At 36.0% G+C, this 27,711-nt stretch overlaps 2 protein-coding genes and 1 pseudogene across 4 annotated transcripts in view; all 3 read left to right on the top strand.

Annotated features, from left to right (window-relative positions):
- The window catches only part of INTS2 (integrator complex subunit 2), a 52,942-nt gene extending 32,847 nt beyond the window's left edge, over nt 1-20,095 (top strand). For 2 of the 3 annotated variants that reach the window (XM_028109343.2, XM_028109345.2), the window contains exons 16-25: nt 1,382-1,486; nt 3,596-3,760; nt 5,338-5,539; nt 8,920-9,045; nt 12,981-13,179; nt 15,221-15,472; nt 16,054-16,161; nt 16,291-16,396; nt 17,825-18,001; nt 18,103-20,095. In XM_028109343.2, the coding sequence (XP_027965144.1) occupies nt 1,382-1,486; nt 3,596-3,760; nt 5,338-5,539; nt 8,920-9,045; nt 12,981-13,179; nt 15,221-15,472; nt 16,054-16,161; nt 16,291-16,396; nt 17,825-18,001; nt 18,103-18,272 (1,610 nt within the window). In that variant the 3' untranslated portion in view covers nt 18,273-20,095. The remainder of the gene's footprint in view (nt 1-1,381; nt 1,487-3,595; nt 3,761-5,337; nt 5,540-8,919; nt 9,046-12,980; nt 13,180-15,220; nt 15,473-16,053; nt 16,162-16,290; nt 16,397-17,824; nt 18,002-18,102) is intronic. The other variant, XM_028109344.2, reaches the window with a different exon arrangement.
- A 3,605-nt stretch (nt 20,096-23,700) lies between these two features.
- BRIP1 (BRCA1 interacting DNA helicase 1) overlaps nt 23,701-27,711 on the top strand; it is a 172,967-nt gene continuing 168,956 nt past the window's right edge. Inside the window, 3 exon segments of the mRNA XM_088027330.1 lie at nt 23,701-23,811; nt 24,927-25,038; nt 26,903-27,076. Coding sequence (XP_087883456.1) covers nt 23,716-23,811; nt 24,927-25,038; nt 26,903-27,076 — 382 coding nt within the window. The 5' untranslated portion in view covers nt 23,701-23,715.
- Nucleotides 26,239-26,324, top strand: LOC114214029 (U2 spliceosomal RNA; annotated as a pseudogene).

Below are 27,711 nucleotides of genomic sequence, written 5' to 3' on the forward strand. Positions count from 1 at the left end.
TTTCAAAAAAAAAGGTATATGGTCTGTATAGGCAATGATTCTCAACCTTTATTTATTTATTTTAGATTTTATTTATTAGAGAGAGAGAGAGAGAGCATGAGCAGGGGGAGGGGCAGAGGGAGAGGGAAAAGCAGACTCCTCGCTGAGCAGGGAGCCTGCCATGGGGCTCTTCCCAGGACCCTGAGATCATGACCTGAGCCGAAGGCAGATGCTTAACCGACTGAGCCACCCAGGCACCCCAGTTCTCAACCTTTATTTTAACACTTGCACTTATGTACTTCTTGTCTTCAACCAAAGAAAAAAAAATTGAGTCATTTTGTGGTTTGTATTTGAAAAAGAATAAGTATATTGCATATGCTTTTTCAAACTATGAACATCCTTGTTGAAATTCTCATATAGTCCTATGGTATACAAATAAAATACCTTGGAATGAGATGAGGGTGCCATGCATATAGACTGTGATGGAGGTGAGGGACTCCTGGGTGGCTCAGTTGGTTAAGCTTCTGCCTTCGGCTCAGGTCATGATTCCGGGGTCCTGGAAAAGAGTCCCGCATCGGGCTCCCTGCTCAGCGGAGAGCCTGCTTCTCCCTCTGCCTGCCGCTCCCCCTGCTTGTGTGCTCTCTCTCTCTGAAAAATAAATAAAATCTTGAAGAAAAGAATATGATGGAGATGAGACAGAGAGAGATAGTGTTGATTGGCATCTACCTTTACTCTGTAGGATATAGGAATACACTGAAGGTTTTTGAACATGAGGTTTTTTTATTTTTAAGTAATCTCTACAGCCAATGTGGGGCTCAGACTTCTGAGATCAAGAGTTGCATGCTCCACCAACTGAGCCAGCCAGGCGCCCATAAGATGGACTTGTCTTTTTAAAAAAGGAATTGTTTGCTGGCTGAAGATGGAAGTTGTGAGAGAAGGGAGTCAAATTCATATTGCCCAACTTCCTTTAAAAAGAGTCACCACTATAACATGTAATTAAATTAAGACTGTTGGAGTCATGAAGCTTTAAGCCATATGGCCATGACTGAATTTAGTCTTCTAATTAGATTTGGGAGAGTCTTGACTTACTTATCAGGGGTTTTGTTTCATTTTGTTTTGTTTGTTTTTGTGTTTTAGTGTAGGGCACGTCTGCAGATGGCTTCTCTCACTTACGATTTTTCTCCTCACTAGTTTCAATTTGGGGGCATTTTCCAGATCCTGCCTTTAGATATGTTCTTGCTTTTCCTGTGTATCCACTATTTCTTCATTTTTTTGTGAAGTATATTCACAGGTTAAGTGAATTAAAAGTCACCTAATGTTGTTTTTGTTCCATTTAGGTTGAAGGTTAAGATTTCTGTTGTTCATTACCCTGTTCTTACTTTACACTTTGTATCTTTGACAGCCGCCATGCAAAGAAAGCCCAAGTCCTATTCGTCATCTTTAATGGATCAGATTCCTATCAAATTCCTTATTCGACAGGCTCAAGGGCTGCAGCAGGAGTTGGGAGGTATTTGTTTTCCTTGTTTTTTACTGCTAGCATTTATTGTTAAAAAATACCTTACTTTATAGTGTTATGAAGTGTAATATGTGCTCAGTGGTTAAAAAAAAAAAAACCATTCAGGTGTGAAATTCCTCTTTACCCCCCTCACTATCTTACTACTTGCATTCCTCCTTCCCCAAAACTCAGTTTTATTTTGGTATGGAATTTTAGACTTTTTTCCTATTAAGTTGAACCATATGAAATTGCAGGTATTCAACTTTTTTTGACCCACAAAAATACAGTTTCATATGGTTGAAGCTAATAGATACACACATGAGTAAAAAATTGTTTTTTTAAACTCTGAATGGCATTATACCCTATTTCTTCTTTTTTTTTTTTTTAAAGATTTTATTTATTTGAGAGAGAATGAGAGATAGAGAGCACGAGAGGGAAGAGGGTCAGAGGGAGAAGCAGACTCCCTGCTGAGCAGGGAGCCTGATGTGGGACTCGATCCCGGGACTCCAGGATCATGACCTGAGCGGAAGGCAGTTGCTTAACCAACTGAGCCACCCAGGCGCCCTACCCTATTTCTTCTGAGACTTGTTTTTTCCTCTTCAAGTCTTAGAAATCTTTTTATGCCATTACGTGTAGATCTACCTTACTGCTTTTAATTCCTCCACAGTATTCCATAGCGTGGAATTACTATATTTTTTACTGTAAAATTGTCAAGTAGATATATAGTAATATTTTTTGGAAATTTTCTTAATTTGACAGCTCTTTTTATAATGTTTGAGTATGGGTTTTTTGTTTGTTTCTATGAAGTTGGAGTTTTCGTTTTCTTTCTTTGTTACGGTTGATTTCAAGCAGGAACAAAGATGACCTTCTTTGGTCACCTTTAATCAGTTGTATGCATTTATTTACTTATGTCTTTGCATAAACTAATGTTATATTTGGCAACGTTTGGCAACTAACATTTTACTGAAGAGATTATGAAATGTAGATTAGTTTTCACTATGGTAAGGAGTCATTTTGTGACTGTTTTGAGATAGTCTTAACTATACATGTAGTTGCTGCTTTTAGATATTTAAATGTGTAATACTACTTTTGCTTGTTGCAGCATTTTTTCAAACAGAAATATTAATTTTAATCAGTTTCTATGACAAAGGAAGCAGATACTCTCCCTACTGTGACTAAGTGGTATGATTTGATCTAAGTTGCATAATAAGGAGATTTTTGGATGAAAAGTACTTTTATTACAACTAATACTGTTACTACTACTCTTACAACTCTGACGAGGCTGATAATATAGTAACAACAATATTTATTAGGTATTTATGTGCTAAACACTTAGCATAGTGGTACTTCATATATCTAAGTAGACATTTTTTACAGAACCATTTATCATTAAAAATAATAGTCATGAATAGTCAAACTGTGCTAAAAGCACTGTCTTGTAGGTAACATCCATACTTGCTTTGGTTGGCTGACATACTTAGCTGTGTGACTGGGAAATTTAATAAATGCCTTTCAGTCTGTTTCCTTGCAGTAGAATGGAGACAATATTGCTTACCTTGAAGGGATGTTAGGGAGAAATGGAAAGCTGTACATAGAGTGCCTGAGATCTTTTTAAGCACTCAAGGTGGCAACTTTGATTTTACCCGTCTGTAGCAGTGATTCTGAACTGGGTTGGAAGGGAACACGTGTTCTTTTGTAGAAGCCTATCAGAATTTCTGAGTAAGGCCTTTCTCAGACCATATATGATCTCTCTCAAATGGACATTCTTTTCTCCTTTTTTTCTTTCCTCCCCAGTCAACTCTTGAACTACTGCTATGTAAAACAACGTTTCCCGATTGGAGACTTTTATGTTGGGATAGGGTGGAAGAAAGTTTGAGAACTTTTGATAAAACTAGTAGTTTCCACCTATTTGTGTATCAAATCATTTGGGGATCTTTATTTAAGCAGATTCTCTGGCTGAATTACCAAACAGAAGTCCTCAAAGGGTAGTGTGCATGCACAAGATGCGCACGTTCCTTTGGTTTGCTGTAAATGAAAGGGACAAGGGAGAGGGGAAGTGAGGAGAGAAGATTTTGGTATTTGAGAATGAAGAATCCAGTTGACTTCTTGTAAATTTTCAAGGGCTGCATTCTGCTTTACTACGTCTCCTTGCAACTAACTACCCACATTTATGCATTGTGGATGATTGGATCTGTGAAGAAGAAATCACAGGGACTGATGCCTTGTTAAGGCGAATGCTACTGACTAATAATGCCAAAAACCACTCTCCTAAACAACTCCAAGAAGGTACAGTAAATTGGATACTCCTTTTACCCCTTTAGTAGTACAAAGAGATGTTAGGCTCATTGAAGTGTTAAAAACATGTGGAATTTTCCTGGGTATGTAACAATGTTTGGTCAATATATTGAAATCTTAAAATCATGTGGAATTTTCCTGGGTATGTAACAATGTTTGGTCAATATATTTTAAGTAATTTTCTTTGAGTTTAAGGAGTTTTAACCTTTTCAAAAAAATTATTTATTTTATTTATTTGAGAGAGAGAGAAAGCACATGTGTTGGGGAAGGAGCAGAGGGAGAGGGACAAGCAGACTATGCACTGAGGCCGGGGAGGGGAGTCCTACTCGGGGCTTGATCTCACGACCCTGAAATTGTGACCTGAGTGGAAATCAAGAGTTGGACACTTAACTGACTGAGCCACCCAGGTGCCCAGTAATTTTAACCTTTTCTTTCTGACTTGATTGTGTCTGTTTTATCATAATTTCTGCATTATATGGTCATGTAGTTTTAGGAAGGTCCTAAACTGGTCAGAAATAAATGCTGTGGAATAGAGCAATGTACTTGTGTTAATGGATAAAGTTCAAGCCCTATCAAATAGAAATATGATACGAGACACACATAAAATTTTAAACTTTTTATAGCCACATTAAAAAAGTAAAATCGGGGCACCTGGATGGCTCAGATGGTTGGGCATCTGCCTTCGGCTCAGGTCATGATCTCCAGGTCCTGGGATCGAGTCCCACGTCCGGCTCCCAGCTCAGCGGGGAATCTGCTACTTCCTCTCCCTTTGTCTTTGCTTCTCTCCATGCTTGTACTCTTCTCTGTCTCTGTCTCTCTCAAATAAATAAATAAATCTTTAAAAAAACATTATTTAAAAAAAAGTAAAACACAGGCAAAAGTAGTTTTAATTATTTTATTTAACCCAATATATCAATATATTATCATTTCATGTAATTAATATAAAAATATTACTGAAATATTTTATTGTTTTTCCACAGAAAGTCTTTGCAATCTGGTATATATTTTATCCTCACAGCACATCTCAGTTTGCACTAGCTACATTTCTTAAGTGTTCAGCAGCCAGATGTGGTTAGTGACTATTCTATTGAAAATCACAGTTCTAGAAATTTTTTACTAACAGCAGTCTGCTGGATACTTACATGCTATAAAGGGGGCCATCCAGACAGAAAATATCAAGAAGTTTGAATCTTATTGAATGTTACTACTAAAAGCACTACTTGGGTATATTTTCATGTTTCAGTCAATTTTTAAAATTAGTCTGAATCACCAAGGAAATGACATTTGTCTTTGGGTCACTAATGTGTTTTTTAAAATGGGATTTTTATTACTTTGATCTTTATGATTATTCTTATCTTTATAATATAAGTATACTTAACATGAATTTTTCTTAGGCCCTTATTTTAAGTGTAGCCAAAACTTGTGGCCAGCATTGAAAGTTTTACTCTTTTTCAGCAACAATGTTTCCTTGATTTGTGTGGTATGTAGTCTGATAGGAAAGTATTACCAAATATTATTTGGTAAGTTGTATAGAATTTAGATCATGACTGCTTAAGTTTTCCTTTTAGCATTTTCAGCCGTCCCAGTAAGTCACACACAAGTGATGCAGATTCTAGAACACTTGACTCTACTCTCTGCCAGTGAACTTATACCTTATGCAGAAGTATTAACATCCAATATGAACCAGCTATTGAATTCAGGGGTTCCACGGCGAATTCTTCAAACCGTCAATAAACTGTGGATGGTTCTTAATACTGTGATGCCTAGAAGGTAATTTCAGTGTATTGTTTCATGTAATAAATAAGCATATAGCAGTGATTGTATACGATAACCTAAACTTAAATGTTGAAAAAATTGTTGATTATCTGACAATATAAGGCAATTCTGAAGACCACTAATTAAAGAGCTGTTATAACTCTAAGGAAAAGAATAAACTTTAAGAAGCAGAGAAACCTTAAAGTATTTCCAACTTGAGAAAGTTCTTTAAAAATGAGTTCTCACATAAGTCATTTGTGTCTAATTGTGACTTAGATCACCATGTGTCTTGCAATCCTTGTGGTGGCTTCAAATTTTGCTGCACATTAAAATCACCTGGAGAGCTTTTAAAACTCCTGATCTGCAAGTTGTGACCCATGCTAATTAAATCAGAATGTCTGTTGGTGGGAGTTAGCCATTAGTTTTTTTTTGTTTTTTTTTAAGGATTTCCTGAGTGATTCTAGTACACATAAAATTTAGAGAACACTAGGTTAATTATTTTGCCTTTAGGAAGATGAGTCTCTCCTGTTCCCATATATTGCATCAAAAACACCTGTTCTAAATAGGTGATGGGATTAAGGAGTATACTTGTGATGAGCACAGGGAGTTGTATGTAAGGGGTGAGTCACTAAATTGTACACCTGAAACTAGTATTACACAGTATGTTAACTAACTGGAATTTAAATAAAAATAACAAAAAACCCTTTAAATAGAAAAACAAACAAAAAACACCAGTCTGCTCTAAAAAAACCCAGAATACTGGGCTGGACTTAACTGAGATTTTGATTCAATAAGTCTGGGAATATTTATGCTTTTTATTTTTATTTTTAAAAATTTTTTTACAGATTTTATTTATTTATTTGAGAGAGACAGAGCTGCACAAGTGGGGGAGGGGGAAAGGGGCAGAGGGAGAGGGAGAAGCGGATTTCCTGCTGAGCAGGGAGCCTGATGCGAGGCTCAGTCCCAGGACCCTGGGATTATGACCTGAGCTGAAGGCAGACCCTTAACTGACTGAGCCACCCAGGCTTCCCATATTTATGCTTTTTAAATTTAATTTTTACTTATATCAAATAAATTAATGCATATAACTTAAGAACTTAAATAGTATATTCCTTTCCATTTTAAGATTGTTGCTCCCCAGAGACAGCTGTTTTCAGCTCTTTAACCTTTTTATTCTGGCATTTATATCCCCCCGTCTATCTCAATAACATACCTATAATGACTGTGATTTCCTGACTTTCCAGTTTAGAAATCGTCTGTGACTTTGCACTATACAAGATGAAGTGTTGGCCCTCTTACCGGTTTTCCTCCCCTGTGAGTCCCTCTTCCCCCAACACACACTTTCCATTCCTCCCTTTCTCCCAACAGAGTAATACCACAATTTTTGGTCAAAGCATATTCAGTGTGCCTATTATTATGACTACAACAGTGCTGTTTTTATAGTTGACACATGCAATATCCTTTGATTACAATTTCTTTCTTATACAGCTGCCTTCCTTCCTGCCTCACACACAAACCCTGAGTTCATACTTCCCTCTTCCATTTACTTTGGGGTTTTTTTTGTTGTTGTTCTGTTTTTGTGTTCATTTGGTATCAATAACTAATTCATCCCTAAACTCTGTTATTGAGGGGACATTTATGTTATAATTGTTACAACACATCAGGTAACATATCAGTAACATTTTTTTCTTGGAAACATTCCTTTCATAGCTTTCCGTCCTCATGTTTTAATTTGGGACATGCGCAGTAGCCATCCTGGAGTTGGTTTTGTCTCTCTTCTTTGTTGAATTCCATGTTTTTCTCTTAGTGTAGTTCCTCATTTTAGTGAGTGGAACTCACACTTAAGTTGCTTCCTGAGAAAGGGTGTTTAGGGAACTTATTTATTTGTCATTCTACTGAATGATTTAAGCTTCCCTTGTTGCTATTAATTAATCCAATGATATGTCAATTCCCACTCCTTGGTATGTGACCATTGTTTTTTCTCTCTTAAATTGTAGGGTTTTTTCCTTTCACTGTTTTCTGGAATTTCATGATGTTGTATTTTGGTGTGTGTTTTTTTTTATTCATAGTGTTGGGTGCTTGGCCTTTTTTTAGTCTGGGCACCAATGCCTTAATTTCTGAGAACATTTTCTTATGTTTTTTTTTTCTTCAGTGATCTCTTTCCCTTTGTTTTCTGTAATTTTTTGTAATTTAGTTTTTAAACCTCTTATTTAAAAACCCCAGATTTTCCAATTTTTTCTCTTCTTTTTAAATTTGTCTTTTGAATATACTTTGAGTATTCTTCAATGTTATCTTCTGATCTTTCTTTTGAATTTAAAAGTTTATTATATTCTTAATCTCTAAGAGTTCTTTCTTAACTGATATTTTTAGTTTTTTCTTTTTTTTAAATTTTATTTTATTTATTTATTTGAGAGAGAGAGAGAGAGGGCACAGAGGGAGAGTGAGAGGGAGAAGCAGACTCCCTGCTGGGCAGAGAGCCCAATGTGGGGCTTGATTCCAGGATCCCGAGATCATGACCTGAGCTGAAGGCAGATACTGAACCGACTGAGCCACCCAGGCGCCCCATCTTTTTTTTTTTTTTAAGTAGGCTCCATGCCAGCATGGAATTCAACATGGAGCTTGAACTCATGACCCTGAGATAAAGAGTCAGATGCTTAACTGACTGAGCTACCCAAGTGTCCCTTACCTGAATATTTTTAAATGCCTCCTGTTCTTGTTTCATATGTACAATATTCTATCCTTTAAGGATATTAATTATAGACTTTAAAAAAGTTTCTCATCCCTACATTCTCTGTTTCTTTAGAGTTTCTATTTGCATATTTTAATCTTTTTCAAACTAGATGCTTTCCTTAAATGTCTGATGACTCTTGGCTGACCACTCATATTTAAAGAGTGGGCAAGCTCTGTGTGCAAGTGGGGCTGATGGACTCCTGGGCTTCACTGAAAGAGATCAGGTACCCTTCCTGTTGGCATATCCCTTAGTAATTCTGATATGCAGTCAGGTTAATAATCACTTTTAGAGTTTATTGATGTCTAATCTCAAAGTGGCTTCTCACATTGAGATTTTGTGATGATAACAGATCCATGGCTTATTTATGGGGCCAGATACAGTTTCAAAGTGCTAAGGTTTTAATTCATACTTTCATTTTATATGCCATGACTATTCCATTACAACTGTGAGGATTTTTGAAACTACTTTGTGTTTACAGTTTTATCTTCATTTGTTTTAGAGACATCATAATAAGGTAGATTTCTATAATTCTTAATTTTTCCAAGTTCATTCACACCTGTTTTTTAATTTTTTTCTGAATATATCCTTCTGAGTTAGTACTGGATGGCTGCAGGTTTCAACTATAATATAGCTGTTTTTGAACATGTGATTATTTTCTCGTCAGGCTGTGGGTAATGACAGTTAATGCACTTCAGCCTTCAATAAAGTTTGTACGACAACAAAAGTATACTCAGAATGACCTGATGATAGATCCTCTCATTGTCCTAAGATGTGATCAGAGGGTACACAGGTATGTGTCATTTGAGTTTCATTTTTATTCTGGAGTTATACTTTGGCGAGCCAAAAGAAATTGAAGAAATTCAGTTTAAACATCTGTCTTAGTGTTCTTGCAGGTGATTGGTAGTGTGTGCTCTGAGGTTTTTTGTTTTTGTTTTGTCTACATCCAAGAACTCTTCAGTTTAATATTTAATATGTGATTAGTAAAATCTAGCCTTGTTGCTAGCATTTTTTAAAAAGGCTTTTAAAAATTAGCTTATTATGAACCATTACATGCATTAAAACTGTGATCTTTTCCGCATCCTCAGTTTTGATATTAGCTTCATTGATTTCACATTTGTCTGTAATTCCTTGCCAATTGCTGAACTTAATCAATTGCTTTGAAGTGGCTTCACCTCAAGAGGCTGATTTAATTAATTCACATCATTAATATTTGAATTTCCTATTGCTGTGCTAAGTAATGTCAATGATACATAGGTTAAAGTGATTATCACCTGTATGGAGAAATAAGGCAAATACATGAAAAGTTAAATAACATGGTCATATGCAGATGAATGGTTTAGTAAGTGGATGCTATTAAAGGTTCAGGAAAGATATAGAGGAAGTGGGGACCTGAGTAGTTTTTAAAGGATAGAAATGGGGTTTGGATGAACAGACACTATAATGATGGGGGTAAGGGGTTAAGGAAGGCATTGTGGGGGAAAAGGAAGTGTGAGCAAAAGTATAGAAGCACAAATGAAAAAGGCTTGGAAGGGAGGGATAATTTGTTGAGAGGAGCACACTTTAGAATTGGAATCTCAAGGTAGGGGTCAGACTATGGAGGGCCTTGAATGTTAGGCTGAAGAGGTCATTTAGGTGGTAACTTAAGAGAAGCTTTGCATTAGATGGCTTAGGGGAGAAAGAAATTGGAATTAAAGAAGACTTAACTAGGATACACACTCTATGAATGTAGTCATCTGTCCTCAACCCAAGGGATGACATTCATGAAGTGACAAAATTTGCAGAATCAGCTATGTATGGTTTGGTGAGATCAAGGTCTCATAGGAAATAGGAGTCAGGAGAATGAACAGTTTAAATGACATTAAGTATCTAGTAAAAGAAAAATAACATTAAGTAACACTTCCAGAAAAGAGCAACTTCTAAAACAATTTATCAGTGTTAAAAATCTGTTTAAGTAAGTAACCTTTCACCTGAATTGCCTCCAGTTATTCAGGAAGTTGTTAAATTTTGCTATCATAATGTATATGTTTTTGTAGCCTGGCTTTTCTCTTAACTTGCCAACTTTTCCCCTCAGTAATAGATATTCTGATATTAATTGGCTGCATAGTATTCCACATAGATATCTTTGCCTAGCCCAATCCCTATTGTTGGACATTTTGTTTATTTCTGTTTTTTGTTATTATCAATAGTACTGTGGTGACTATTCTATGTACTATTTCCTTAGAACAGATTCTTTTTTTTTAAATATATTTTTTTAAAGTTTATTTATTGAAGTAATCTCTACACCCAACGTGGGGCTCGAACTCAGGACCCTGAAATCAAAAGTTGCATGATCTTCCAACTGAGCCAGCCAGGTGCCCCAGAGCAGATTCTTAAAAATGGAATTATGGGGGCAAAAGTAACATGCTCATTTTTTAAGACTTTTGATGCATATTTTTCATATTGATATTTTGATTCATATTCATTTTTTTCATTCTGCCATCTAGAAAGGCTGAACCAGTTTACATTCCCAAAGCAATGTTTGATATTGTACTTCACTACTTTATATAATATTTTCCAATTTGATAAGTGAAAATTTGATTCTCAGTTTAATTTCTATTTTAGATTGAATATTAATATGCTTATTCACTATTGATATCTCTTCTTTATATTTTAGTTTAGTTTTCTATTGAAATGTTTATCTTTTTGATTTGGAAAGAGTTCTTCATAAAGGACATTAGCTCTTTATATTACAGTTTTTTCCTTTGTTCTGTTTTGCCTTTTAATTTTGTTAATTTTTTAAAATTTAGTTTTTTTACCAAGTGATCATCCACATGATTTTTAAAAATATGAAACAATATAAGAAGATATACACATATATAATGTTTAGGATTTGCTTTGAATTAACCCACTGGTGGTGATGGGAAAGTGGATGGGGGTGTAGAGGAAATGACTGGCCATGTGTCGATAACTGTTGAAGGTAGGTGATAATTTCTTGGAGATCCAATATCATATTTCCTTTGTTATGTATGTATGAAAGTTTTCATTATATACATTAGTAAGTGAAAAAACAAGAAGATCAACAGTAAGAAAAAGGTGTACAGTGAAAAGTCTTGTTGTTCTCTCTCATATCTATCATGTTGCTATGGCTAAAGCAAAGTTGCTCTGTGACCTCTTGACCAATCCCTGTTCCATCTCCAGAGGAAACTTTGTTGTCATACTAGTGTGTATGTAGCTTTACTTTCTATGTATTTACAAATTTATAAATAGAAATACTTACTTTTTCTTTCAGTGGTTTAAAAAAACATAAGTAGTATTATATTGTAGGCATTATTTTGTTCTTTTTTTTTAAGATTTTATTTGTTTGACAGAGACAAAGCGAGAGAGGGAACACAAGCAGGGGGAGTGGGAGAGGAAGAAGCAGGCTTCCTGCTGAGCAAGGAGCCTGATGTGGGGCTCGATCCCAGGACCCTGGGATCATGACCTGAGTCGAAGGCAGACACTTAATGACTGAGCCACCCAGGCGCCCCTATTTTGTTCTTTTTTTAAAAAACTTACTGTTGTTCATATGTTTTCCGTATGATATGCATAATTCTAACTCATTTTTTTTTAACTGGTGCATAGTAACCCATATGTAAATTACTAGGCTTATCATCCAGAGACTCTGATTCAGAATTTTGGAGTGGAGCTTGAGATTTTTGGAAACATTGCCAGTTTTTTAATACTGACACATATTTTTTTTTCACTATAAATACATAGATGTTTATTGTAGAAAATATGGACATTTCAGAAAAACCATTGATGAACATTTAAGCTCTTTCCATCGTTACATGGTTATAAACACAGCTATACTGCCTGTTCATGCATGCTAGTTCCTTCTGTGATAGACTGAGACGTGGCATTATCAGGTTATTCTAAGGGCTTGGCTTTTTTTAAAAGATTTTATTTATTTATTAAAGAGTGTGCATGTGCACACACACGCAGAAGTTCAGGGAGGGGCAGAGGGAGAAACAGACTCCCCACTGAGCCCAGAGTGCAGTGAGGGCTGGATCCCAGGACCCTGAGATCGTGACTTGAGTCAAAGGCAGATGCTTAAATGACTGAGCCACCCAGTCGCCCCAGGGCTTGGCTTTTTAAATTTTAGTGGTTACTAATTTATCATTTTTTTCCTTTTTTATATTTAATTCTTATATTTGTTCTTATCTCATTTAATCTGTAACAATCTTTGAGGTATGAAAAACTACTCTTTTTATAGATGAGGAAACTGAGGCTCAGTAAATAACTTATCCCAGATCAAGTGGATGAAGCACTTTTGGAATAGCAAGTTGTCTTGCTCCAAAGAAGAAACAGGAGTAGAAAGAATAAATATTCTGTTCTAGTCTCCTTCATCTTATCAATAATAGAATATTTCTCTTCTTAGGACAGCTGCTTTGCAGGTTCCTATTTAAGAGACTTCCTGGTAGTGCCATTTTTTTGCAAAAAAGGAATCTTTTCCCTAGGGCATTCATTATATTTGGTTTTAGCTGATAAGATGATATAGATAATATTTAATATATATTCAATATTCAATATAATCTTGAAATATAGAGGATAAGACAAATATTAAACTTATTTTTAGAATAAATATTTCAGTGGAAGAGTGTTACTACTCTTAGGTTTTTCAGGTACTGTTCAGGACTGATTGATCATATTCTGACTAATTTATAAATATATATTCTTTCTCATGTATTTTTCTTCTTTCTGTGTTAGATGCCCCCCACTGATGGATATTACTCTACACATGTTGAATGGATATCTTCTTGCATCCAAAGCCTACCTTAGTGCTCATCTGAAGGAAACGGCAGAGCAAGATAGGCCTTCCCAGAATAATACAATAGGTTTAGTTGGGCAAACTGATGGCCCAGAAGTTACCAGAGAAGAATTGAAAAATGCATTACTGGCTGCTCAGGTAATAAAATTTAGTCAAGAAATGCATGGGTTTCCCCGTTAATATAATTAGTTACATAGATGGCATATGATAGCCCTTTATGTACAATGGTGACATATTGTGCGTCTTTCATTACAGAATGTATTATAATGCTGTTTCCTTTGCTTCTGAAGATCAGATGGACTATATTACTTAAATTAGGAATAATCTTCATGATATTAGTTTAATAGCTATTTAAATGAGATTTATATTTTAACAAAATATAAAACTTTTGTTTTTTAAAATCAAATGGTGGAGACAAACAGAACAAGAAGTGTATATAATAAAATGTCAGGTAGTGGTAAGTAGTATGGCAACATAAAGTGTTCACTTTTATATTTAGAAAAGTTTTATAACAATGTAGAATTTTACTGAAGCCTTTAGTAATTTTTGAATAAGGCAGGAGATGTGAGATGATTAAATGTTAAGCAGTTTGAGGTCTTCAAAGTAGAAATGTTTTCTTAATTTGAAATATACCTTTTGAAATGTTTTCATTGGCAATAAGGGGAATTAGAGCAATTATATATATCCACAATCCCTTATCTATGATACAGAGATCAAAAATGAAAACTGAAGCATTTTTTTGGTAATTCAGTTGGCAGAAAGACCTGACCTGATGTGATCTCATTTGTGACAAAACTTGACCTGAATTGATATGAAGCTATTTATGGCCTTATCCCACTTATTGTGAATGTTGTTTTGCTGTAGAAATGTGAATATGTTTGACTGTACCGTGTGCTATCCTAGTCTCTGCTGGAGATATTATATAATATTACATGAAAAAAGACTTCTGAGTTCTAAATAAGTCTGGCCCTGAGAATTTCAGATAAGGGACTGAGGATCATAATAGCTACCATTTATATAATGCTTACTGCATGCTGAGTGTATTGTAAATTCTTTTTTTTATTAACTCATTTATTCTTTACAGCCAACTGATGAGGTAGGGAGTATTATCATCCATTTTTACAGATTAGGAAAATGAGACTTAGGGAGGTTAAGTCCCTTGCTCAAGGCTACGCATTAATAAGTGGCAGAGCTAGTATTCAAGCCTGGGTAGCCTGGCGCCAGATTCTACAAACAAAAACAACAAATCAACAACCCCAAACCAAAAACCCTTTGACCCAAGAATGATAATTATAAAATAAAGCTAACCTTACTTTATAATCAAATCCATCAAACAATTAGATGAAGTAATTGTTTTCTTCTATTCCAGGCAGTGGCTGTCTTCCAGAGATACATGTCATATATTCATTTTTTTGTTACCTTTTCCTGCTAGATAAGAGTGATTACAGCTCTCCTTTAAATGTAGGAGCTGCTACATTTAAAGGTGGATCACCCCTCAGGAAATTACTGTTCTATGAAATGACACTCAAGCTTGTAGACTGAACAACAGTGAGTTGTACAGGTGGAATAGATGGTAAGGCAGAATTTTTCTTTGCAAAACCAGGGCCATAAAGAGCCCATCTTCAAATTAAAAAGGGAGAAAAGCTTTAGGAAGTGACGTTTAGGCATTAATTATTAATCACCATCTTCAGAGGAATTAGTTAATTGGTGAGAAAAAAAAGCCAGGTGAGAAAAAGAGGAGAATACAGGAAAGGATCTTGGGAGATGTAGGAATTTAAGAGGAAAGAAAGAAGATTCTGGTAGAAGTCATTTTTTTGCTTAGGCCCTGTTTAGGATGTCACTGAATCAGAATACTCTTCTAGTACATGATTTTAAACTGGATCTGCTTTAGTGATATGTGACTACCCTGAAATTATGCAATATATTTGTTTGTATGTTAATTTTTATACGGAGAAGGTATGTAGTTTTCTTTAGAGACTTAAAAGTTTTCATGACCCTAAACAAGGTAAGAACCACTGCCCTATAGATTGCTCACATTTGCTCTTAAAAGTACCTCCTTTTTTTTAAATTTAAGAAACAGTTATTTTACCACTTTTGTTCATGTGAGAACAAAATTAGATTTGGTTTTCAAACAAAATTCTCAGAAACTTCTTAAATTTACTGTTTTATTTGCTTGTAGGATAGTGCAGCTGTCCAAATTCTCTTGGAGATTTGCTTACCTACTGAAGAAGAGAAAGCAAAGGGTGTCAATCCAGACAGCTTGCTAAGGAATGTTCAAAGTGTTATTACTACCAGTGCTTCAAATAAGGGAATGGAGGAAGGAGAAGACAATTTGCTCTGTAACCTTCGAGAAGTTCAGTGCCTTATCTGTTGTCTGTTGCACCAGATGTACATTGCTGATCCCAACATTGCTAAACTTGTTCACTTTCAGGTGTGTTTTCAAAGAACAATGCTTATATGGTTGACCTTGGTTTTTGAGAGGGGGAGTGCTTTGATTACTATATTAATGGGGATCAGTTAGCAATCAGAGATCACACAAATGATCATAGTCCTTTGCAATATGGCCCCAAATCCAGAGTTTTTAGATTTTATTTCACACTAATAGATTCAGATAATTTACTTTTATTCTGGTGCACCAGAAAGGTGAAACGCCAGGAAACATGTAGGGCACTGTAGCCTTCTGAGCAACTTTTACATAAAGGAAGAAAATCTCGGGGCGCCTGGGTGGCTCAGTTGTTAAGCGTCTGCCTTCGGCTCAGGTCATGATCCCAGGGTCCAGGGATTGAACCCTGCATCGGGCTCCCTGCTTGGCGGGAAGCCTGCTTCTCCCTCTCCCACTCCCCCTGCTTGTATTCCCTCTCTCGCTGTCTCTCTCTCTGTCAAATAAATAAATAAAATCTTAAAAAAAAAAAAAAGGGAAGAAAATCTCCCTGTGTATTTTTGTCTGTATTTGACTTACAGTTGTTTTTTTTTTTTTTTCTAACTCTTCCCCCCCTTTTCTTGTTGAGATAGGGTTATCCATGTGAGCTTTTACCTCTGACCGTCGCAGGTATTCCATCTATGCACATCTGTCTGGATTTCATACCTGAGCTTATTGCACAGCCAGAACTTGAAAAACAGGTAATGAGCATTTTGGAGGTTTAGGAAAATTTTAATCTCCCTCCAGTCTTGCTAGTTATCAAATATTTAAAAAAATTTAATACTTAAGGATTCTTCAGAAACATGTAACATTTTGATTTTGTATTGCAGATATTTGCTATCCAGTTGCTTTCTCATTTGTGTATCCAGTATGCATTACCAAAGTCACTCAGTGTGGCTCGCTTAGCTGTGAATGTCATGGGAACTTTGCTAACAGGTGTGTAGCCAACCAACATCAGTAACAAAAACTTCTAACATAAAGTAGTACATATTTTTACTGAATTTAGGAGTATGATGTTTCTGTGTCACTAATAGTTTAATTTACACCATCTTTTCAATTATTCTTTTGAAAATTTTTTTATTACAAATGTGATTTATAGTGTAGAGGAGATGAATAGGTAGGCAAATTGTATCTTTCATTTTGTGAATAATTATATATAGATTTAAGTAAATAAAATAAGCTTTCCAGGGGGGCTTGGATGGCTCAGTTAGTTGAGCATCCGACTCTTGACTTTGGCTCAGGTCAAGATATCATGGTCGTGGGATTGAGCCCCACATTGGGCTCTGTGCTCATGCAGAGTCTGCTCCAGATTCTCTCTCCCTCTGCCCTTTCCCCTGCTCGCACACGTGCATGCTCGCTCTCTCTAAATAAATAAATAAATAAAATTTTAAGGGAAAAAAAAGCTTTCCATATTTTACAAATGAAAATCAGATCTGCTTTCTGAATGTCATTAGGTCAGTAGAAGGCAAATTACAATTTATTACAAGGGCTTAGAGTTCCAGAAAAATCATGATGTGTAAATAAGAGATAAATATATTAGTTGTTTCCTTAAGTTCTAAAACATACCCTAATGTTTTAATCGCTGTCTGGTTTGTAGAGTAAAACAGTATGAAAATAAACTACTTTAAAAGATAGAACTATAATTCATTCTTTTAAAGTTATGACTTAATTTCATATTCTTTTGTTGTGCTCCCATAATGCTTTGCTCATTTTTCTTTTCATCATATATAGATCATGTTATTATTTTTAGTGGTTAAGAGCTTTAACTGCCTGAGTTCAATCCCAACTCTACTACTAACTGGCTGTGTAGCCTTGAACAAGTTTCTTTCTTTCTTTCTTTCTTTTTTTTAAAGATTTCATTTATTCATTTGAGAGAGAGAGAATGAGCGGGGCAGGGGAGAGAGAAAGGGAGAAGCAGACTCCCCTCTGAGCAGGGAGCCCGATGCAGGGATGCAGGACTCGATCCCAGGACTCTGGGATCATGTCCTGAGCCAAAGGCAGATGCTTAACTGACTGAGCCACCCTGGCGCCCCCTTGAACAAGTTTCTTAATGTATGGTTTATTTAAGAGTTTTTCTCCTCTATAAAAGAGGTGTCATAATAATACTTTCCTCATTTATAAAACTGTGAGAATTAATTAAATTAAATAATGCATGTAATACACTTACCACAGTGCTTCAGAATAAGAATTTATAGGTTGAATGATGGCTGACTATTAGATTGTAAACTCCCTGAAGGCAGGGATCAGATATATCAGACAACTTAGTAATCTCAGCACAGAGCATAGTGCTTAATATATTTAATAGGCCATGTATGTTGAATTTATATCTGTAAAGTAAAAAATTGTTTAACTTCTTTCCAACAGTTTTAACACAGGCTAAGCGGTATGCTTTTTTCATGCCAACTCTGCCGAGTTTGGTCTCTTTCTGTCGAGCCTTTCCTCCACTGTATGAGGATATTATGTCTTTGCTGATCCAGATCGGGCAAGTCTGTGCCTCTGATGTTGCTACTCAGACAAGAGACATCGATCCAATTATCACACGTAAGTAGGAACTGATTTTCAAACTTGCTTTAATATCTCAAACATAAAGGCCAAACTCCTTTCCAGATTCCTTGCCTTATTTTTTTTCCTTATGTTTTTAGGTCTTCAACAAATAAAGGAGAAACCAAGTGGATGGTCTGGTATCTGTAAAGATCCATCTTATAAAAATGGGTCTGGGGACACTGGAAGTACGGATCCTGATGTGCAGCTCTGTCATTGTATTGAAAGCACAATAATTGAAATAATAAACATGAGTGTTAGTGGAATTTAAAAAAAATGAAGCTGTTTGCTGCATATACTCAATACGAATTTGCATCTTAAAACAACTCTAAATTGAATGGGAACAGTAACATCTTGGAATCATTAAACAATTCAGTTCAACATGAATATAATTTAGAACTCTCTTTAAGAATTATGCTTGCTTGTATTTGATTGATAGTTCTTTGAATCTGCTTTGCTGGTATGTTTATAGTATAGCAGCAGAGCTTTGTTTTTTCCTATTGGGAGCACATTTAAGAAACTCATTACTAGAAAGTGAATTTGGCCTTGTATTTAGTTTTTGCAATGAAGAAACAGTGCCATGCTTTTAATTTCTTATAAAAATGCATCTGTCGGTAGCCCTACTGTTTAATGTCAGCTAGTAACAGTGTGACAGTGAAGCAATGATGAGAGGGAGAAAAAGGGAAGGGAGAATTCAGGAAAAATTAAGAGTTTTAAGTACCCAATAGAAATCGCTAAAACTTGCAATGCAAGTAATAGTAATGCAAGTTGGAATTCTGCTTCTCAAGAAATAGTATTGAGAAGGCTTTAAAAACGGCAGGTAGCTTTTTGTAAATGATTTCCATGGAATTACAGGTGAGAATTTTAAGATTTTACATATTTGCTTCAATTTTTACTAATATGGAGACATGTTTAAAGAGATAACTTGAATAATTTGGAATTTTAAGATAATAATTTAGAAGTGTTTACAGAAACATCTTTGTGCAGAGAAGAACCTGAAAGGAGATCTCATTTATTTTTTTTTTAAGATTTATTTTTATAATATTTTACTGACTTACCTAATGGTCAGTGGAAGGAAATGCATTGGTATCTAATTAAAGTTTAGAGCAGTGAAACACACCAGATTAAAGAGCCCTTGCTGTGCCATCAGAATTATAATTCATGTCATAATTTTAGAAGATCTCTGAGTAAGAAAATATATACAGTGTTTGGACCTCAGGAAAAATTAAAAAGCATAAAGTACCATGTTGCTGAAGGATTTTGCAGTCCTCTGTTAGTAACTTCCATTGATTAGGTGGATGCATTCAGGTAAACCGTAGTCCTTATTTTTTCCCTTCAATTAAGTATCTAACATAGAAGTTACTTCTCCTTGCTTTCTGAGATATACCTGAATGACACACTCTTCCCAACCCCTTCAGTCCCCTGCCTTGAAACAGACCACTTGTAAAAGAAATTAGGTAGGCATAAGGAAGTGTGGTTTTTAAGAAAAGGAATTTTTCAATCTTCTCACTAGCATATAGGCACATGTCATTTTCCTCCTTTGTAAAATGGGATTACTACTGGCCCTACCTCATAAGGGTATTATATAAGAACTAATTTGTAGCTGTTTCAAATCATGAAGTACACAGTATCCTAGATGATAGAATATTTATAACTTTTATTAGATGCTTACTGTTCAATTAACTAATTTTGATGCAAAAAGTAAAAGCATCCACTTAAAAAATACCATAAGAATTTTCATATTTTTAAACAAGGCAGTTTTATAAGTCTTTTAAGATTAAATACAACTGCTCCTGTTTGTTTTGTTTAGTTTTTAAACTGAGACTTTGGAATATTTTGTGTGAGTAGGTAACCTCTAGGAAATCAGAAAAGGTTGAAATATGTTTTCTAACTAAATGCAGTGCACATTCCTGGATCACTTTTCAAAGACTGGTCAAAACCTGCTGTGTTAAAATAACATATGCTGTTTTTCATCAGATTTGTTGATGATGTAAATAAAATGTAAATATATTAGTAAATGTTAATATTCATGTATTTTAAGTTAAGCTTATAAGATTTGTCACAATGTGATTTTTTTTATTCAAGTGAAAACAGATGTGTGCAGCTATTTTGAATATTGGTTTATAAACATTCATATTCTTTATTCAAATGAACTTGTAGTTTTTTGTGTTTTATTTCACTGCTACTAACTTGAAAGGGACATTTCAAGGGACTGGTATCCAGGACTGGCTCCAGAGTCTGTGTCCCTTTCTGTTGTTATGCCACATACATCAAATGGCAATACAAGGTTGGAGTCAGTTGAGAGCCTTAGGAATTTAGGAGAGGAAAATCAGAATAGTTACCCTGGAGCAGTTACTTAAAAGATTAGATATTTAAAAAATTTATAAATGCAGAATAACAATTTGGAAGGTGTTTTTGAGGACTTTTATAAATTACCCTTCACTGTCTAAAAAGTTACATTTTTAGTACTTTCTGTTCATCTTTGCTTATGCACACATATTGTCACATAATGGAATTCATAGTATCCATTTGGAGTCTGCTTTTTTTCATTTAATTTCATATGAAATTGTTTTTGCAAGTTGTTTAATTTTTATAATTATGGTTTATAGTAATTTATTTTTTATAATTTTATTATAAAATCATCAATCATCATGGCTTCATGATGATTGAATTAATATAACCATCTCCCCTGTTACTATACTGGGAAGTTTTTTTTTTTTTCCAATATTAGGCACCCTTAAAAATTGAGGTATTACTACTTTTCTTTTCCTTTCTTTTAGATTACTTATTTAGGATAAATTTCTGAGTCTGAGTAAAGGGCAGAACTTATTTTCATGACTATGTTTTGTCATTTGGGGACAATGTAGTAAAATTAAAGTGAGGCAAACAAATCAGCTCCCCTCCTGCTGCATCCTCTTGCCGCAAACCTCTCTCCCAAATCAGTTTCTCGAATCTGAGAAAATGTCTCAGGACACTAGTATTTTAGCCAAGTTTAGGCTATACGGAACTCTTTAAAAATAACAATTCAGCGAGATCACGATTAACCTAGTTTTGAGGAAATTTAAGTGTACTTCTTGGCAAAGAATGAACTGGTCTCGGGAGGGACAGAGGTGGCTGAGCCTTAAGAGAGGTAGAAGTCATCTGGTGCTGGAAGACCTCGCGAGCGTTTGTCTGGTTTAATTTGGTACCTGGGAAAGACTTAAATATTATGAGGTCCTGTAGACGGTTGTCATCGAACCTTTTCGCCTGGTTTGGCTCATTCTGGCAATTCCCGCCTCAATCTTTTCGATAGCCTGCCTACTTGTAAGTTCGAATTTGAATTGAGTGGTACTGATGAATGCTCGGAGAACTCGGCAAGGCTTCTACAGACTTTACGAATAGAGACTTCGAATTTCCAAGAAATCTATGCACGGGTTAAATAACCGGTTGCAAGAAGTCAAACGGAGAGAACTCTCCCTTTAAACCCCTAAGATTTGGACGACTTTTTCCCTCTTCGGCTGTTCGCCTTCCGGTGCCGCCAAGTACCTCGGGCCCATTCTTATTACGAAGGCTTCCATTGGGTGCCAGAGTTCTCGTCCCCTAGCCTTGCGCCAGGATTGGTTGCTTGATATCTGGTCTTGGCAGGTGATTGGTTGTCTGAGCTCGTCCGGCGATTGGATGCCGGGAGTCGAAGGGGTGGGAGGCGGGAATTCATCCGGGAGAGCGTTGTTGAGAGGACTGATGAGAACTGGCGGGGGAAGGCTCAGCACCCGCGACCCTGCGACCAGGCCCGGGTAGTAGCAGACCGCTGAGGAAGAGAGAGAGGCCTGTGACCCTCTTTGCCAGAGCTCCACTGTATTTGCTTGCGGATATGTTTTCTCCCGTGAGTCGGAGCCCAGTCCGCGGTGCTTCAGTTTTCCTCAGGACAGGCAAGTCTGTCTCCCCGGGGGAGAGCGCGAAGCCTGCGGGAAGACTGCTTTCTGCTTTCGCCCAAACTCCCCGCTGGCCCCTCGGTGTGGACTGGATCACTAGGGACTCTGGGATCTCCACGGGCTGAGGGAGGAGGGAAGTGTGAGGACGAAAACCTGGGGAGAAGGGAGCCTGCTCCTCCCCGCCCCGGGAGCGGAGGCCTGTTAATATAGCCCGGGGCCTGGCGCTAACTCTTGGCGGCTGTGGGCGACGGCGGGAGGCAGATAACCGTGGTGTGTTTTTGTTTTTGTTTGCTTTATTCCATTGTAAGGGGGAAGCTACCCCATTTTGAGATGCCTGTTGCCACAACTGGGGCTGGGGTTGGATTGATTTCCGGGTTATATCCGAGTAACTAGGCCAGCGTTGAGTTGTTGGTTTAGATTAAAGGGTTGGATTCCACCAAATCTCATTCTCAGAGCTTCACAGAATCACAAAATATTAGAACTGGAAAATACGTTAGAATAGTGTTTCTTTTGGAACACATAGGCTTTGGTTAAGGTTATTACTGGCTTTCTAATCAGTTGCATTGGTATTTCAACCATCCCTCCATCCCCAGATTGAGTTTACAATTTTTTTTCACTTTTGCAGTGATACCAGTGTATATCATTTACCCCCCCTTTTCAGTTTTTTTTCTTTAGTGTATATTTCTGGGAATGAGAAATCTATGGACTCTCTTTTCAGAAGAATGCAGTCATGCACAGAAACTTCCACATGCAATAACAAGAGATCACAGTTGCTGAATTATATCTATGTATCTTAGGTTAAGAAAAGGTGGTTTAGAAGGGTGGGGGGATTAAAGTAGATCACTTCTGTTTTAGATCCTGGAGTTTTTCCGCACATTTCTGTACAGAGGGAGAAACAGGGTCCCAGCTGAGCAAGGAGCCAGATAAGGGGCTCCATCCCTGAGCCCTGGGATCATGGCCTGAGCTGAAGGCAGACTCTTAACCAGCTGAGCCACCCAGGTGCCCCTCTACTTTATTGTTTTTTAAAGATTTTATTTATTAGAGAGTGAGCACTAGCGGGGGGCGGGGGGGGGGAGGTAGAGGCAGAGGGACAAGCAGACTCCCTGCTGAGCCGGGAGCCCATGCGGGGCTTGATCCCAGGACTCTGAGATCTTGACCTGTGGAGAAGTGAGAAGTTTTTTTTTTTTTTTTTTTACGATTTTATTTATTTATTTGACAGAGAGAGACACAGCGAGAGAGGGAACACAAGCAGGGGGAGTGGGAGAGGGAGAAGCAGGCTTCCTGCTGAGCAGGGAGCCTGATGCAGGGCTCGATCCCAGACCCTGGGATCATGACCTGAGCCAAAGGCAGACGCCTAATGACTGAGCCACCCAGGCGCCCCCCCACTGATCTTTAAATTAGAATTATTGGGTACCTGCTTAGTGCCAAGGCATTTTCTCCCTCATAACAGTTTTTAAGTTAGGGGTTACTACAGATAAGGATCTTAGTTTAGAGAAGTGATAACATATATGAGTTGTTTTCAGAACCTGGTCTAGATCTTATACTGTCTCACTTCTAGTCCACAGCTTTGGCACAGCAGGAATACAAATCCACATTTGTCACATTCCAAGACATGCTGTCAACCACTGTGATTTATAAGACTAGGAAATTCTTTTACTTTCCCATTTGTTTTGCTTAAACACTTGTTCCAATTTTTATTTCCAGACATCTGTCCTAGTGTTGGATATCTGGTTTTCTTTGGTACTGTTTCAATATTGATTTTCATTTCTGTTGCAGTTAGGAATCTGAAGTAAATAGTAAAGTATGATGTCTTCAGTTTGGTCTGAATATACAATTGGTGGGGTGAAGATTACCTTTCCTTATAAAGCTTACCCATCACAGCTTGCTATGATGAATTCTGTAAGTATTTTTCAATAGTTATTTTAAATCTTTATTAAGATACAGGTGCTTATAATTCATGAGACTGCATTCACTTTTCCAGATAGTAAATGGATTGAAAATACTTGCTGGGTTCATTGAAGAACATCTAAACTTGGAAAAATAATACTGATCACTGCTAAACTGTATCTGTCCATTGTTATAATGGAGACAAAGGAGAACATTCTGAAAAATGTTCTCATCTCAGTTGGAACTTCTATTTACTTTGCAGAATTAGTGCTTTCTACAAAATATTTGCTGTACATTACACAGAACAGTATATTTCGCACCATAATTTTTTGAGATAGTTGTCATATAGAAAATTAATATACAAACTTAAGTAAGCCAACTTTCCAACTTTGTTAAATCTGAATATTTTACCATATTTACTTTACATCTTGTTTGTGAGCAAGAGTATTTCACATAATTTAAATGTTGCATAATGATATGATACTATACCTACCTGCAGAAGTTGACTTTTTTTCGCTTAAAATTTTTAAGAGGCCTGTTGATTGTTAATCCATTTTACTTGCTGTATAGTATTCCATTATATGAATGTACCAGAATTTTTTTGTCCATTTTCTTTTGTTAGACTTTTAAGTAGTTTACATTCTTTAGCAATTATAAACAATGCTGCTATGGACTTTCTTATACAGGTTTCCTTGTGTTCATGTGGGAAAAGTTTGGAGTATATACATAGGACTGGACTTGTTAGAGTTGGGGATCTTCACCTTTCCTAGGAATTGTTAATTTCTGTACAGAGTGGTTTTAACAGTTTACACTCCAACGAGCAGTATCCTCCGTTAAGTTTTCATCAAAGATATTCATGTGGCTACATTCTAGTTTTACAGAAATGATTAAGGCACAAATTACTTTTTTCATTTCTTTTTTGCTTGATATGCTTTTAAGGCCATAATAATTTTAGGGAGAGGTATAAAGGAATAAAGTTTAGGTTTAGCTAAATACTGGTTCTCCCTTCTGCTATTGCTGTGCTCCTGGAAGTGCAACCTTACTTCTCATTCTGTTTGTACTTCTGATGGAGAGACCCTAATGAAGTAAATTGTTTATTGATATTTTTATTGTTTTTGTTTCCATAGATTGTCAGAGGATTAAATAGTAAGCAACATTGTTTGTTGGAGAGCCCTACAGGAAGTGGGAAAAGCTTAGCCTTACTTTGTTCTGCTTTAGCATGGCAACAGTCTCTTAGTGGTAAGTAGTTGGTTGATACCTTCAGGTTCCTTAGTGGGACCAGAAAAAAATATTTTAATAAACTACTTTTTATCCAAAATGACTCAACCATGTTCTAGCTAGCTAATTTAAGTACAGATTCTCTTTTAAGGTATTTCTTTATAAGTTGTATATCTTCCTTTTTTTATTTTATATTATTTTATTTATTTATTTGAGAGAGAGTGAGTGAGCAAGGGAGCAGGGAGAAGAGCAGAGGGAGAGGGAGAAGCACAAACTCCCCGCTTGAACAGGGAGCCCGATGCGGGGCTTGATCTCAGGACCCTGAGATCATGACCTGAGCAGAAGGCAGATGCTTAACCAACTGAGCGATCCAGTTGCCCCAAGTTACAGAGCAAAATATGTTGTTAATTCTAAAACAGTTTTGAACATAATATCGTCCTTTATTTGATGATTCAGAGTCTAATAAGAATCTTGGATGCTTAGTTATTATGAAAATGATTATGATATTTTGTATGTGAAAGATGCAAGAGATGGGCCTGTCATGATGCTATAACATACACAAATAATTGCTTTGAATAAATCCTTTAATATATTTCCTTATCTGTCCCTTCTTTATAACATCAGACCATAGGATATATAAAGGAAATATTCTAATTGATTTTTCTACTTGTTTGGATGCCGGATAAGGAAAAGTTTATTATAATATTGTTTTCATAAATACATATTATTTTGTATTACTTTTACTTTATTTGCTAACAAAGGCCTAGTAACATTCACTTTTATGAAAGACTAGCTAACATACCTAATGAATCTGAAATACAGTATTGGATATATTTTAGTTACATAATTAGATGGATTTTGACCTAAAGTTTTAGGAGAATTTAAAGTTAACTGTGAGTGTATGTAGGTATGTACATATGTATTTTTATGTGTGTGTGTGTGTATATATATATATGTTTTTTAAAAGGAAATGTACTACTGATAAGACTATTAAAAAGTAAATATTTTATAACTTTTGTTCATTTTGATTGTTAATGATGTTACTTTTTGGGGAAAAGTGAGATAATCTGTTAATAACTTAACATTTTAATGGGAGACTGAAAAATAGAATTAGTAGTATTCATGTAGTACAGATGGGAAAATAATGTCAATACTGTTCATAGAAAATAGATTATTCACTTTTTTTAGTATCTGTGAACTGTGTATTTATACATGTAGGCCATTGCTTCTTGGCCTTTTGGCTAAGATCAAGTGTAGTATACATGTAGGCACACAATGTAGACCTCTATTAAAATTATGTAGTCTATTTAAGTATTAAAAATTATCTGTTTTATTTCAATATTGACCTTAAAATATATTTTGATACATGTATCAGAACTGATAAATCATGAAACATGTTTCTATTTGAAATAGTTACATAAAGTGGGAATGATTTAACCCTTATATATTTACATTATTTAATGTATTGAGCTTTGTTTCTTCAGGAAAATAGTAGTAATTAAGAATATACTTTAGGTCTTTATTTTAATCTTCCCTGCTTGATATTTTAATAAAAATATAAATGAATACCCAAGTGGTTAACATTATTATTCTTTGACTATTATCAGATTTTTACAAATTATGTAAATTGATGATAATTTCTCTATAAGTGTTTCTGGTATAAGTATTTCTCTCTTGTGATTTGTTGCTGGAGATAGGGTGACCGACTTGCTTATATCTGCCAGGTACTTTTCCAGTTTTCCTCCAGTTTTAGCGCTGAAAATCTTGTATCTTAGGAAACCTCCCAATCTCGTGCAAACTGGGTGGTCGCTCACCGTAGTTGCAGAGGAAGATTAATGTTTTTTAAAGAGAAATATTACAACTTGGGTTCTTTCATTTTTTTTAGGGAAGCCAGTGGATGAAAGCTTAAATAAAAAAGCTGAAGTACCATCATCATGTTGTTGTGTATGCCATTCAAAGAATTTTATAAACATTGACTTGAGCCAAGGAACTTCACATCATTTCAACAGTCCAAGTACACCACCTTCTGAAAGAAATGACACTTCATCAACTTGTCAAGGTAGTTTATATTTTGCCTGGCTCTGTTGGTATCTGTAGTAGCCTTAATTATTGCTGTTGTGAGACTTAAATTTGTTTAGCATAATTGACTATCTCCACCTAATTTCTCTGGAATTATGTTTAGATAACACATAGGATAGTCAGATATCCTTGGACTGTTTTATTGGCTTGACTTTTAATTTATTCAGACACTTTGCTAGCTTAAATCATTTTTTGAAGAAGGCAATGCACAATAAATGATATTTAGAAATTGATCTTATTTGTAGGCAGTATTGTTAATTATATGTTAGAATTTTTGGGGCGCCTGAATGGCTTAGTCGGGCATCCAACTCTTGGTTTCCACTCAGGTGGTGATCTCGGGGTTGGGGGTTGAGCCCCTGGTTGGGCTCTGCACTAGGTGGGGGGACTGCTGGCTGGGGAGACTGCTTGGAATTCGCCCTTTCCTCTCCCTCTGTTCCTCCCTCCATTTGCATGCACCCGTGCCTCCCTCTCTCTCTCAAATAAATAAATAAAATCTTAAAAAAAAAATTATGTTAGAATTTAAAAACACACTGATTTTTTTTTTTTTAAGATTTTATTTATTTATTTGACAGAGAGAGACACAGTGAGAGAGGGAGCACAAGCAGGGGGAGTGGG

The sequence above is a fragment of the Eumetopias jubatus genome, unplaced genomic scaffold (assembly GCF_037043125.1).
Source record: "Eumetopias jubatus isolate StellerSeaLion01/CBP00866 unplaced genomic scaffold, mEumJub1_p1.0 scaffold_10, whole genome shotgun sequence".
Taxonomy (NCBI): domain Eukaryota; kingdom Metazoa; phylum Chordata; class Mammalia; order Carnivora; family Otariidae; genus Eumetopias; species Eumetopias jubatus.